The sequence below is a fragment of the Equus przewalskii genome, chromosome 31 (genome assembly GCF_037783145.1).
Source record: "Equus przewalskii isolate Varuska chromosome 31, EquPr2, whole genome shotgun sequence".
NCBI lineage: Eukaryota > Metazoa > Chordata > Mammalia > Perissodactyla > Equidae > Equus > Equus przewalskii.
The window spans coordinates 8,489,587-8,504,193 of NC_091861.1; the positions used below are offsets into that span (position 1 = coordinate 8,489,587).

A 14,607-nucleotide genomic window follows, 5' to 3' on the forward strand; every position below is an offset into this window, starting at 1 on the left:
ATAAGAGTCCAGGACCAGACAGCTTATCTGGAGAATTCTACCACACATTCAAAGAAGATTTAATACCTATCCTTCTCAAACTATTCCAGAAAATTGAGGAAGATGGGGCACTCCCTAACACATTCTATGAAGCCAACATCACTCTGATCCCCAAACATGACAAGGACAACACAAAGAAGGAGAACTACAGGCCAATATCACTGATGAACATAGATGCAAAAATCCTCAACAAAATTCTGGCAACAGAATACAGCGATACATCAAAAAGATTATACACCATGATCAAGTGGGATTTATACCAGGGACACAGGGATGGTTCAACATCTGCAAGCCAATCAACGTGATACACTACATTAACAAAATGAGAAACAAAAACCACATGATCATCTCAATAGATGCAGAGAAAGCATTCAACAAGGTCCAACATCCATTTATGATAAAAACTCTCAATAAAATGGGTATAGAAGAAAAGTACCTCAACATAATAAAGGCCATATATGACAGACCCACAGCCAACATCATACTCAAAACCCATCCCTCTCAGAACAGGAACAAGACAAGGGTGCCCACTTTCACCACTCCTATTCAACATAGTACTGGAGGTGTTGGCCAGAGCAATTAGGCAAGAAAAAGAAATAAAAGGAATCCAAATAGGCAATGAAGAAGTAAAACTCTCGCTGTTTGCAGACAACATGATCTTATATATAGAAAACCCCAAAGAATCCATAGGAAAACTTTTAGAAACAATCAACAGCTATAGCAAAGTTGCAGGGTATAAAATCAACATACATAAATCAGTAGCATTTCTATACGCTAACAATGAACTAACAGAAAAAGAACTCAAGAACTCAATCCCATTCACAATCGCAACAAAAAGAATAAAATACCTTGGGATAAATTTAACCAAGGAAGTGAAAGATCTATACAACAAAAACTACAAGACTTTCTTGAAAGAAATTGATGATGACATAAAGAGATGGAAAGACATTCCATGCAGATGGACTGGAAGAATAAACATAGTTAAAATGTCCATTCTACCTAAAGCAATGTACAGATTCAACGCCATCCCAATCAGAATCCCAATGACATTCTTTACAGAAATTGAACAAAGAATCCTAAAATTCATATGGGGCAACAAAAGACCGCGAATTGCTAAAGCAATCCTGAGTAAGAACAACAAAGCCGGAGGCATCACAATCCCTGACTTCAAAACTTACTACAAAGCTACAGTAATCAAAACAGCATGATACTGGTACAAAAACAGGTGCACAGATCAATGGAAGAGAATTGAAAGCCAAGAAATAAAACCACACATCTATGGACAGCTAATCTTTGACAAAAGACCTGAGGGTCTACAATGGAGAAAAGAAAGTCTCTTCAACAAATGGTGCTGGGAAAACTGGACAGCCACATGTAAAAGAATGGAAATTGACCATTCTTTTTCACCATTGACCAAAATAAACTCAAAATGAATCAAGGACCTAAAGATTAGGCCTGAAACAATAAGTCTTCTAGAAGAGAATATAGGCAGTACACTCTTTGACATCAGTTTCAAAAGAATCTTTTTGGACACCATAACTTCTCAGACGAGGGAAACAATAGAAAGAATAAACAAATGGGACTTCATCAGAATAAAGAGCTTCTTCAAGGCAAGGGAAAACAGGATTGAAACAAAAAAAAAAGCCCACTAATTGGGAAAAAATATTTATAAGTTACTTATCCGACAAAGGGTTAATCTCCATAATATACAAAGAACTCACACAGCTCAACAACAAAAAAATCAAACAACCTGATCAAAAAATGGGCAGGGGACATGAACAGACATTTCTCCAAAGAAGATATAAGGATGGCCAATAGACACATGAAAAGCTGCTCATCATCACTAATCATCAGGGAAACGCAAATCAAAACGACACTAAGATATCACCTTACACCTGTTAGAATGGCAAAAATATCCAAAACCAAGAGTGACAAATGTTGGAGAGGTTGTGGAGAAAAAGGAACCCTCACACACCGTTGGTTGGAATGCAAACTCGTGCAGCCACTATGGAAAACAGTATGGAGATTTCTCAAAAAGTTGAAAATAGAAATACCTTATGACCCAGCCATCCCACTACTGAGTATCTATCCTAAGAACCTGAAATCAGCAATTCCAAGAGTCCCATGCACCCCTATGTTCATCGCAGCATTATTTACAACAGCCAAGATGTGGAACCAATCTAAGTGCCCAGGAACTGATGATTGGATAAAGAAGATATGGTATATATATATACAATGGAATACTACTCAGCCATAAAAAAGGACAAAGTCGTCCCATTCACATCAACATGGATGGACCTTGAGGGTATTATGTTAAGTGAAATGAGAAAGACGAACTCTGTATGACTCCACTCATAGGTGGAAGTTAACATATAGGCAAGGAGAACTGATCAGTGGTTACCAGGGGAAAGGGGGGGTAGTGGGGGGAGGGCACAACGGGTAAAGTGGTGCACCCACAACATGACTAACAATGACGTACAACTGAAATTTCACAAGGTTGTAAATTATCATAATCTTAACAAAAAAAGAAATCAAATAATGCACTGGATACCAGCTTAGGCTGCAAAGAGGGTCCTCTGAACTCAGCAACCTATCATGATGTGACTGGAGAATGATGCAAGATTTAAGAAGCTGCCAAGTGTTCTGCTGTTCTAAGATATTTGTAAGACTTAGACTGTAGTCAAGGGATAAATTCATTGGTCAGGCTAATAACTGCGATATAATTTTAGATTGTGTACAGGCAGCTGGAAAAGAATTAATAAAAATCTATTTAATGTGAAAACAATATCTTTGTTATGCTGTGATGTAAGGTACTTGCTTATTTAAGTCTTATAAAATTCTATAGTACATTACTGAAAAAATCCAAGCCTTGGGCTATTTTCCTAATTTCCATCTTCTATGCACTCTATGGCTAGATGTATAACTCACACATCCTCAAATAACTCCAAATTCACATTGATTCATCCCAAAGAGTGTGAATTTATGATCTCCTAATATACTGTAATGTCTGCCACATCCCCAGGTAAAAGCATCAGATGCTTAAATTTATGAAAATATTGCCAAAGAAGACAATATATCTAAACTTTAAAATACTTACTTATACATGTTTCAATATCAGTCACCATTTTTTGAATTTTTATTGAAAATTCCAATCTGTTGGGAGTTATAAAGAGATTTGTAGGGAATTCTAAAAATCTAAGAGAGAATACAATAAAAGCATACTTTAGAAGAATGCACTAACTAACATATAAAATACAATTACTTGTAATTTCAAAAATGTTCTACTACTTACTCATCATACATGTATTTATTCTCAAACTCAGTCGTGAGTTCTACATCTATTAAAATCCATGGAAAGAAAGAGAGAACAAAAAATTAATTGATATTTATATCAGCTAACTGAGAAGTTGATATGTGTCAGTGCTTTCCAAACACCCTAAGAATAAACTGGAAGAATAAACTTGAAAGTTAAGTATTCAACCAGTACCCCCACCCCCAGATTCTGATTGATAACTGGAGGTCTGAGATGGAGTCCAGAGTCTGCCTTTTTTTTCTTTTTGAGGAAGATTAGCCCCGAGCTAACTACTGCCAATCCTCCTCTTTTTGCCGAGGAAGACTGGCCCTGAGCCAACATCATTTTTAACAAGCATCCCAGGTGTTGTTCATCCTGATGAAAGAGACCCTCAGGCCCCCCTCACATGGTCTGTGAATTTAGATTAAAATGAATAATGGTGTTATTACTTACATGCACTACAAATGATCTCTAAGTTTATGCTCACTTTGAGCATTCATATTTTAACATTTATAAAGATCATACCTATCAATTGATAATACATAAACTACTAAAATTTTCTCTCACTTGTTATTTTCCAGCTGTTAGGATATTTCCCTTCATTCCTATAGTCTCATTTGTCTTACCTGAAAGAATCTCTTCAAGGTTGTAACTAAATGTTTTTTGCTTCTTCCTTACTGGGAGCAGTTCTTCACTTGAGTGCTTTATGACAGGGTTGACTTCATTTTCTGACATTTCCTCTTCTTCTTCACACATCACAGATTTTTCAGAGAACTTGTCAGACTCATGAAAGTTCTCTTTAGAATTTTCTGAAGAATCACTCTCAGCGGGAATTCTCAAGTGTAGATTTACTTCAAATATTGGTGCATATATTTTTCTCAAATCCTTATCCACTTTAATACCATTCAAAATCTAATTTAACAGATATGTTAAAGTGCCAGTGACAATATATAAGTAAAAGAACATATCTTTTAACTTAGGATAATACAGACCTAAATTTTAAATGATAAATAATAACTTCAGTATAACTGAGTAACACTGTATTATCATATAACTGATATTTGCATGTTAAAATAAATTAATGTGAAATAAATGATATATTATAATGCAGTAATTCCCCCCAAAAGACTGTATAAATTGATGCCAGTGTATCTACATATTAGTCATTTGAGAGCTTATTAAAAATACAAAGTCTTAGACCCTGTCTCCAGAGAATTTGAGTTAAAAAGACAGGGGCAGGGCCCAGGATTCCGAATCATTTAAAATCCGAGCAGATGACTCTACTGTATACTCGGGTTTAATGAAAAATCAGGAATATACTTCAAAACCATTACTATAGGTCCCAATTCTTCCTTTTAACATACACACACTAGTATAGTATCCTTACTGAAAAATAACAGGAGTATTCTAGGTATAAATATCTTATTTTTACACAATGTTAGTTGCTCTGAGGCTCTGTCTAGACATGGGCTCTCAGTTAATCTATTGATCCGTCATATTCCATAAATAATCGGTTGTGCCTGAGGCATCTAGCAAGCATTTCTCAGTGTGGTCATCCGAATCACCTGCAAGAATCTCAGCCTTTAGTCCCAGTCACTAACAAATAAAGACAGTTAAGAGTATAAATAAATGCTATTAACACTCTATTAAGCTGCTAGGCAAAGAGCTTGAGTAGATGCTGAAGATGATTTGCAAGCCTTAAAAGTTCTACACAAATGGGTATGGAGTTTCTGTTTGGGATGATGAAAAACTTCTGGAAATGGATAGTGGTGACAGTTACACAACACTGTGAAGGTACTAATAGCATTGAATCACACGCTTACAAATGACTAAAATGGTAAGTTTTACGTTATGTGTTTTATCACAATAAAAAAGTTCACACAGACAATTCCAAACAAATATATAATGTGTTGCATAGCTCATTCTGGAAAATAACCTCTAACTCTGGGAATGACTGGACCTCAAGCCCTACCTACCTTCTAATATTATAGTATCTAAAATTTTGCATAGAATCATTCTTGAATTACCACTTAACATAGTATAGTTACCATTTGACTTATCATGCCCTAGGCACTGTAGTAAACAAGTTACCTTCACCTCATCCTCATAACAATCTGAAGACAAAAATTATTACTCCTATTGCACATAAAAGGAAATTGAGACCCAGGAAGCTTGTATTAATTTGTCAAAGGCTGTATTGCTAGCACGTGGTAAGACTGAAGTCTAGTCATGGGTCTGTGATGCCAAAGCCCATAGTTAAAATATGAACTGGGGCTTGAAAACCATTTTGTAATAAAGAAAGTTTTTGGCTGTTAAACGCTTTTTGTGCCAACAAGAATTAACCAGTAAATAGTTTGACTTCCTTTAGGTTGTAAACTTTAAGAGAGAAATAGCCACATCTAAAAGAAACTATAAATTCTACAGCATGCAGTGGGGAATAGGGGGAGGACTTTAGCTCCGAGCTCTCTCTCGAGTCAGATCTATATTTCCAACATCCTAAGAGAAATTTTCATCTGGCTGCCCACAGGTACCTCTGACTCAATATGCCCCAAAATAAACTAATTATCTGTCTTATCTTGGACTGGATATTAGAAGGAGCTCAAAAAGTAGTCTATGCCAAACGTGTTTAGCACTGGCAAAAACAGGGGCGAACCAACATCAGAAATTAGAGGGAAAAGTATGAGCAAGATGCTAAAACCTTGATGATGGGGCAAAAACGGAATCAGGGACAACAGGAGTCACACCAGGTTCACAAGGCCAGATACATGAAATCTAATCACAAGGAAACTGGAAAATTAGAGTCAGTGTTGAATTTTAAAATATCAAAATTAAGAATTTTTGTTACCAAAGATCTACAGCTAAAGTTAACAGGTAGTGACAGGTTGAGAGGTAATATTCACAAAGTCTAAAATTAACAGAGAATCAATATCTAGAATATACAAGAAAGTCCTAAAAATCAGTAAGAAACCAACAGAAAAAAATGTTAAAAAGATATCAATAAGCAATTCAAAGAAGGAAAATTAAAATAGTTCATATAGATTTGAAGCCTCACTAGTAAAGAGAGAAATAGAAATAAAACAGCAAGACACCACTTATTCCACATCAGACCAGCAAAAGTTAAAAAGTCATCAAATAGGGAGAAAGAACATGGAGAAATGCACTGGTAACGGGAATGTAACTTCTACTCTTGCTGGAGAGCAAGATGGCAGTATTTTTAAATGACGTGCATATATCCAATGACCCAGCAATCTACTTTCAAATATACATAACAAGGATAAAATTTCACCTAGTCCACAAGAAAACCTGTTAAGAGGCTCTTTATCACAGCTGTGTTAGTGATAGTAAAGACTTAGAAGTAACTTAAGTGTCTGCAGGATAACAGACATATAAAAGTTGATGCATGCAAATATTACGTAACAATCAGAAACAATAAATTATATGTGTGTGTGTTTGTGTGTGTGTGTATACTGTCATAGACTGTGTTCCCTGGGAAGCAGACTCTGAGACAGGCAGGATGTGTATTAAGAAGTGTGTTTGGGGGTAAACACCTATGGAAAGAAAGAAAGAAAGTAGAGTGGGTAGAGGGGAAAGTGAGCTGTGATACAGGCCAACCAACAGTCTCAGTCAACCCTGTGGGGAGCTCTGGAGCTGGAACGGCCCTTCAGAATTGTTCCAAGCTGGACCAAGAGGCCATGCCTTTATAGCCCTGCAACAATTATTCATTGTACATGGACCATCCCAGAAAGGGCACAATCTTGGACAAGTGGGCTGCAGTAGAAGCAACCTCTGAAAAGGCTGACAGCTAAAGGCTATCTGCTGACAGCACTCCCAGCAGCTGTGTAACAAGTCTTTCACTGATGGGGGATTTAGTGGTACAACGTCATGAAATCTAGATCTAGATCCACCTATATATGACATGAACCTTAACAACATAATGTTAAATGAAAAAATGTAAAAGCAGGGGCTGGCCCAGTGGCATAGTGCTTGAGTTCAGCATGCTCCACTTTGACGGCCCGGGTTCATGGGTTTGAATCCTGGCACAGACCTACACCACTCATCAAGCCATGCTGTGGCGACAATCCACATAAAAAATAGAGGAAGCTGGGCGCAGATGTTAGCTCAGGGTCACTCTTCCTCAAGCAAAAAGAGGAAGATTGGCAAGAGGTGTTAGCTCAGGGCCAATCTTCCTCACCCCCCTCCAAAAGAATTAGATTCTATCTTTAAAAAAATGTAAAAACAGAACCGCAGCACAATGACATTTATGTAGTTTTTAACATGCATATATCAAAAAAAATCAATATTTTTTTAAACTTTATTGTAAACTTATGGAAGGTAGATTGAAGAAATATACAAAAACTATATTCCACTGAGTTCTCATAAGGGGAGGAAGATTGGTTAAAGATGGGGAAAAAGGAGAAAAATAAAATAAAATAAAACAAACAAGAGATCTTGAATGAACTGATGGAAATAGTGTGCCATGAATTAAGAATGATCAATTCAACTCTCCATATATGATCTCCTCAAAAATAAATTTTAAAAAATTATAATAAAAGAACAGGCAAAAGAGTACATAAAAAGTTAGCACACGGTAAAGATACATTCTAATCAGTCGGAAAAGGATAGAGTATTCAATAAAATGTGTTAGTACATTTGGGGAAAATTAATTTATCTATCTCACAATACATATACCAAAATAAATATTAGATTAAATAATTATTTAAATGTAGAGAATAAAACCATAAAGTTATGGAAAAACTAATTGAATATTTGTATTATTTTAGTATGGGAAATTCTTTTCCAAATATGATACCAAAGGCAGAGACTATAAAGGAAACAGCTGATAGTTTTTTTTTTAAGACACTATTTTTTTAGAGCAGTTTTAGGTTCACATCAAAGCTGAGTAGAAGGTGGGGTGGAGCAAAATGGGAGGGTGAGCTGACCCGGGACTCTCTCCCCTCCAAACTACAACAAAGGATTGGAAAAACTGAATTTCAGCAAATAAACCTAATGCCAAGACGTCAGAGACCTACAGTACCAAAAAGACGGAGGATGGAGACCTTGCAGCAGGCCTCAGAGGAGCTGGAACAGGGTAGGAGAGAACTTCGCTCCCTCCCCTAGAGACCGGGATCGCTGTCGGGGGTGCGGGAAGGAGCAGGAGAGGGGCCGCGCTACCGGGGGATCATCCAGGACTCCCACTGACAGTACAGTGGAAACCCACTGACGGGGGAAAGCTTCCGTGTGGGGGGATCCCATAAACCCAGGGTCCCGGGAGACCAGAGGACAGAACTGATCCGAATCCAGATAGGCGCACGAGAAAAACCACCCCTCCCCCCAGAAAACCACGCTGGGTGTGGCCATCTTGCCCAAAGGCGGAGAGCTCAGAACACACAGCTCTCGACCCTCATCTAGTGGCGACAGGCTCTAACTGCAACTGAATTCTACCACCATGCGAAAAAACCACTCCTCTACCGTCAAGCAATTTATAAAAGCTCCAGACCAGAAGGAAAACAATAAAAACAGAGAATTAAGTCCTGAGGACTTGGAAGTAGGTAAACTAAGTGAAAATGAGTTCAGAGCAGCTATAATCAAAAAAGTCAATGGGGTAGAGAGAAAGATACAGAAACAAGCCAACGAGTTCTGGAGTTACTTCACAAAAGAGATTGAAATTATAAAGAAGAATCAAACAGAAATACTAGAGATGAAAAACACAATGGATCAGATAAAACAGAAGACGGACACCCTGCATGCCCGTGTAGACACCATAGAAGAGAAAATTAGCATAATCGAAGTTAGACAGGCTGAATGGCTCCAGACAGAGGAAGAAAGAGAACTAAGAATTTAAAAAATTGAGGAAAATCTCTGAGAGATAGCGGATTCAATGAGGAGGAAGAATTTAAGGATCATAGGAATTCCTGAGAACGTGGAAAAGGAAAATGGAGTAGAAAGTGTGCTTAATGAAATTATAGAAGAGCACTTCCCAAATCTAGGGATTGAGGGAGCAATGTGTGTAGAGGAAGATTTCAGATCTCCTAGATTTGTCAATGTAAAAAGACCTACTGCAGGGCATATAGTAGTAAAAATGGCAAAAATGAATGACAAAGAAAGAATACTCAGGGCAGCAAGACAGCAGAAAATAACCTACAAAGGAACTCCTATCAGACTTTCAGCGGATCTCTCTACAGAAACCTTACAACCTAGGAGAGAATGGAGTGACATATTCAAAACTTTAAAAGATAAAAATCTTCATCCAAGAATATTCCATCCAGCAAAAATATCCTTCAGATATGAGGGAGAAATTAAATCTTTTCCAGACAAACAAAAGTTAAGGGAATTTGTAACTAAAAGTCCTCCACTACAAGAAATCCTCAGGAAGGCTCTCATAACTGAAAAAAGAAAAAAGGGAGAAAGGGGTCACAAACCACAGAGTAGGAAGACAGACGGATAGAACCAGAATAGGATAGCAAATATTCAACTATAGCATTAGGATAAAGGGAAGGATACTACCAAAGCAAAGACGATCTTATCACTCTAACTACAAACTCATAACAAAAGTTGGAATAAGAAGTGAAAATAATAACTTAGGAGGGGAAGAGCAAAGGGACTAAATTAGTCTAGGCCAAGTAAGTAAGAGACCACCAGAGAACAGACTATATTATACACGAGATTCTAAATACAAACTTCAGGTTAGAGACTAAACTAAACAACAGAACAAAGATACAAAACATAAATAAGCAAAAATCTAAGAAACCCAGCATAGGAAATTGCAGTATCAAATGGGTAGGATGAAGCACACAGGAAGAGAAAGCAGGAAAGCCAGATAATGAGCAACAGATTGACAGCTTTAAGTCCACATGACTCAATAATCACTTCAATGTCAACGGATTGAACTCTCCAATAAAAAGACACGGAGTGGCAAAATGGACTAAAGAACAAGATCCAACAATTTGTTGCCTCCAGGAAACACACCTCAGCCCCAAGGACAAAGACAGGCTCAGAGAGAAGGGGTGGAGGACAATACTTCGAGCTAATAGCAAGCAAGAAAAGCAGGTGTTGCAATTCTTATATCACACAAAGTGGATTTCAAAATAAGACAGGTAAAGAGAGACACAGAGGGACAATATATAATGATCAAAGGGACACTTCATCAAGAAGAAATAATGCTTATAAATATCTATGCAGCCAACACAGGAGCACCAAGCTTCATAAAGCAACTATTAACAGACCTAAAGGAAGATATTAAAAACAACACAATAATAGTAGGGGACCTCAACACCCTACTCACATCAATGGACAGATCATCCAGACAGAAAATCAACAAGGAAATAGTGGAGCTAAAGGAAAAACTAAAACAATTGGACTTAATAGACACATATAGATCACTTCATCCTAAAAAAGCAGAATACACATTCTTCTCAAGTGCACATGGAACATTCTCGAAGATAGACCATATGTTGGGGAACAAGGCAAGCCTCTACAAATTTAAAACATTGAAATAATAACAAGCATCTTCTCCGATCATAATGCTGTAAGGCTAGAAATTAATTACAAGAAAAAGCTGAGAAAGGCACAAAGATGTGGAGACTAAACAATACACTACTGAACAAGCAATGGATCACTGAAGAAATTAAAGAAGAAATCAAAAAATACCTGGAAACAAATGAAAATGATAGCATGCCATACCACCTCATATGGGACACAGCAAAAGCTGTATTAAGAGAAAAATTCATCGCAATACAGGCACATCTTAACAAACAAGAAAAATCCCAAATAAGCAATCTTAAACTACACCTAAATGAACTAGAGAAAAAAGAAAAAATAAAGCCCAAAGTCAGCAGAAGGAGAGAAATAATAAAAATCAGAGCAGAAATAAATACTATTGAAACGAAAAAGGCAGTAGAAAGGATCAATGAAACAAAGGCTGTTTTTTTTTAGAAGATAAATAAAATTGATAAACCCCTAGCCAGATTTACAAAGAAAAGAAGGGAGAAAGCTCAAATAAACAAAATCAGAAATGAAAGAGGAGAAATAACAACAGACTCTGCAGAAATACAACAGATTATAAGAGGATACTACGAAAAACTATATGCCGACGGAATGGATAACCTAGAGGAAATGGATAAATTCTTCGACTCCTACAATCTCCCAAAGCTCACTCAAGAACAAGCAGACAATTTGAACAGACCAATCACAAGGAAAGAGATTGAAACAGCAATCAAAAACATCCCAAAGAATAAAACCCCAGGACCAGATAGTTTTCCTGGGGAATTCTACCAAACTTTCAGAGAGGATTTAAGACCTATCCTTTTCAAGCTATTCCAAAAAATTAGGGAGGATGGAACACTTCCTAACACATTGTATGAGGCCAACATCACGCTGATACCAAAGCCAGACAAGGACGCCACGAAAAAAGAGAACTACAGGCCAATATCACTGATGAACATAGATGCAAAAATTCTAAACAAAATTTTGGCCACCAGAATTCAGCAATTCATCAAAAGGATCATACATCATGATCAGGTGGGATTCATACCAGGGACACAGGGATGGTTCAACATCCGCAAATCAATTAACGTGATACACCACATCAACAAACTGAGGAATAAAAACCACATGATCATCTCAACAGATGCAGAGAAAGCATTTGACAAGATCCAACAGCCGTTTATGATAAAAACTCTGAACAAAATGGGCATAGAAGGAAACTACCTCAACATAATAAAGACCATATATGACAGCCCCACAGCCAACATCATACTCAATGGGCAAAAACTGAACCCCATCCCCCTGAAAACAGGAACGAGACAAGGATGCCCTCTATCACCACTCTTATTTAACATAGTACTGGAGGTCCTGGCCAGAGCAATCAGGCAAGAAAAAGGAATAAAAGGAATCCAAATAGGGAGGGAAGAAGTGAAACTCTCGCTGTTTGCAGACGACACCCCAAAGAATCCATTGGAAAACGTAGAAGTAATCAACAACTACAGCAAAGTTGCAGGGTATAAAATCAATTTGCATAAATCAGTAGCATTTCTATATTCTAATAATGAACTAACAGAAAAAGAACTCAAGGACACAATACCATTCACAATTGCAACAAAAAGAATAAAATACCTTGGGATAAATTTAACTAAGGAAGTGAAGGACCTATATAATGAAAATTACAAGGCCTTTCTGAGAGAATTGGATGACGACATAAGGAGATGGAAAGACATTCCATGTACATGGATTGGGAGAATAAACATAGTTAAAATGTCCATTCTACCTAAAGCAATCTACAGATTCAATGCCATCCCAATCAGAATCCCAATGACATTCTTTACAGAATTAGAACAAAGAATCCTAAAATTCATATGGGGCAACAAAAGACCCCGAATTGCTAAAGCAATCCTGAGAAAAAAGAACAAAACGGGAGGCATCACAATCCCTGACTTCAAAACATACTACAAAGCTACAGTAATCAAAACAGCATGGTACTGGTACAAAAACACGTGCACAGATCAATGGAACAGAATTGAAAGCCCAGAAATAAAACCACACATCTTTGGACAGCTTATCTTCAACAAAGGAGCTGAGGGCATACAATGGAGAAAAGAAAGCCTTTTCAACAAATGGTGCTGGGAAAACTGGAAAGCCACATGTAAAAGAATGAAAATTGACCATTCTTTTTCATCATTCACCAAAATAAACTCAAAATGGATTAAAGACCTAAAGGTGAGACCTGAAACCATAAGGCTTCTGGAAGAAAACGGAGGCAGTACACTCTTTGACATCAGTATTAAAAGGACCTTTTCGGACACCATGTCTTCTCAGAGAAGGGAAACAATAGAAAGAATAAACAAATGGGACTTCATCAGAATAAAGAGCTTCCTCAAGGCAAATGAAAACAGGATTGAAACAAAAAAACAACCCACTAACTGGGAAAAAATATTTGTAAGTCATATATCTGACAAAGGCTTAATATCCATAATATATAAAGAACTCTCACAACTCAATCAACAAAACATCAAACAACCCGATCAAAAAATGGGCTGGAGACATGAACAGACATTTCTCCAAAGAAGATATACTGATGGCCAATAGGCACATGAAAAGATGCTCATCATCGCTGATCATCAGGGAAATGCAAATCAAAACTATGCTAAGATATCACCTTACACCCGTTAGAATGACAAAAATATCTAAAACTAATAGTAACAAATGTTGGAGAGGTTGTGGAGAAAAAGGAGCCCTCATACACTGCTGGTGGGAATGCAAACTGGTGCAGCCACTATGGAAAACAGTATGGAGATTTCTCAAAAAATTAAAAATAGAACTACCATATGATCCAGCCATTCCAGTACTGGGTATCTATCCAAAGAGCTTGAAGTCAGCAATTCCAAAAGTCCTATGCACCCCAATGTTCACTGCAGCATTATTTACAACAGCCAAGACATGGAAGCAACCTAAGTGCCCATCAACAGATGATTGGATAAAGAAGATGTGGTATATATATATATACAATGGAATACTACTCAGCTGCAAAACAGAACAAAATCATTCCATTTGCAATAACATGGACGGACCTTGAGGGAATTATGTTAAGTGAAATAAGCCAGTTAGAGAAGGATAATCTCTGTATGACTCCACTCATATAAGGAATTTAAAAATGTGGACAAAGAGAACAGATTAGTGGCTACCAGGGGACAGGTGGGGTGGGGGATGGGCACAAAGGGTGAAGTGGTGCACCTACAACACGAATGACAAACATTAATGAACAACTGAAATTTCACAAGATTGTAACCTATCATTAACTCAATAAAAAAATAAACTGAGTAGAAGGTATAGAGATTTCCCATATATTTCCTGCCCCGGCACCTCCCCATTATCAACATCCCCCATCAGAGTGATATATTCGTTAAAACTGATGAACCTACAATGACACATCATAATCATCCAAAGCCCATATATTTTACATTAGGGTTCACTTTGATGTTGTATGTTCTATGGGTTGGACAAATGTATAATGACATGTATCCACCATTATAGTATCGTATGTATTTTCACTGTCCTAAAAATCCTCTGTCCTTCACCTATTCACCCTTTCCTCTCTCCCAACCCCAGGCAACCACTGATCTTTATACTGTCTCCATAGTTTTGCCTTTTCCAAAAAATTGGAATCATAAGAGTACGTAGTATGGATACGCATATAATTGGAATCATACTATATAGCCTTTTTATTGGCTTCTTCCGTTTAGGAACATTCATTTAAGATCCTCCATGTCTCATCATGGCTTGAT

At 37.2% G+C, this 14,607-nt stretch overlaps 1 protein-coding gene across 1 annotated transcript in view; it reads right to left on the minus strand.

Moving 5' to 3' along the window:
- DNAH14 (dynein axonemal heavy chain 14) overlaps positions 1–14,607 on the minus strand; it is a 417,787-nt gene that overhangs the window by 310,815 nt on the left and 92,365 nt on the right. Inside the window, exons 13-15 of the mRNA XM_070602297.1 lie at positions 3,958–4,243; positions 3,332–3,377; positions 3,137–3,234 (exon numbers count right to left, since the gene is read on the minus strand). Coding sequence (XP_070458398.1) covers positions 3,137–3,234; positions 3,332–3,377; positions 3,958–4,243 — 430 coding nt within the window. The remainder of the gene's footprint in view (positions 1–3,136; positions 3,235–3,331; positions 3,378–3,957; positions 4,244–14,607) is intronic.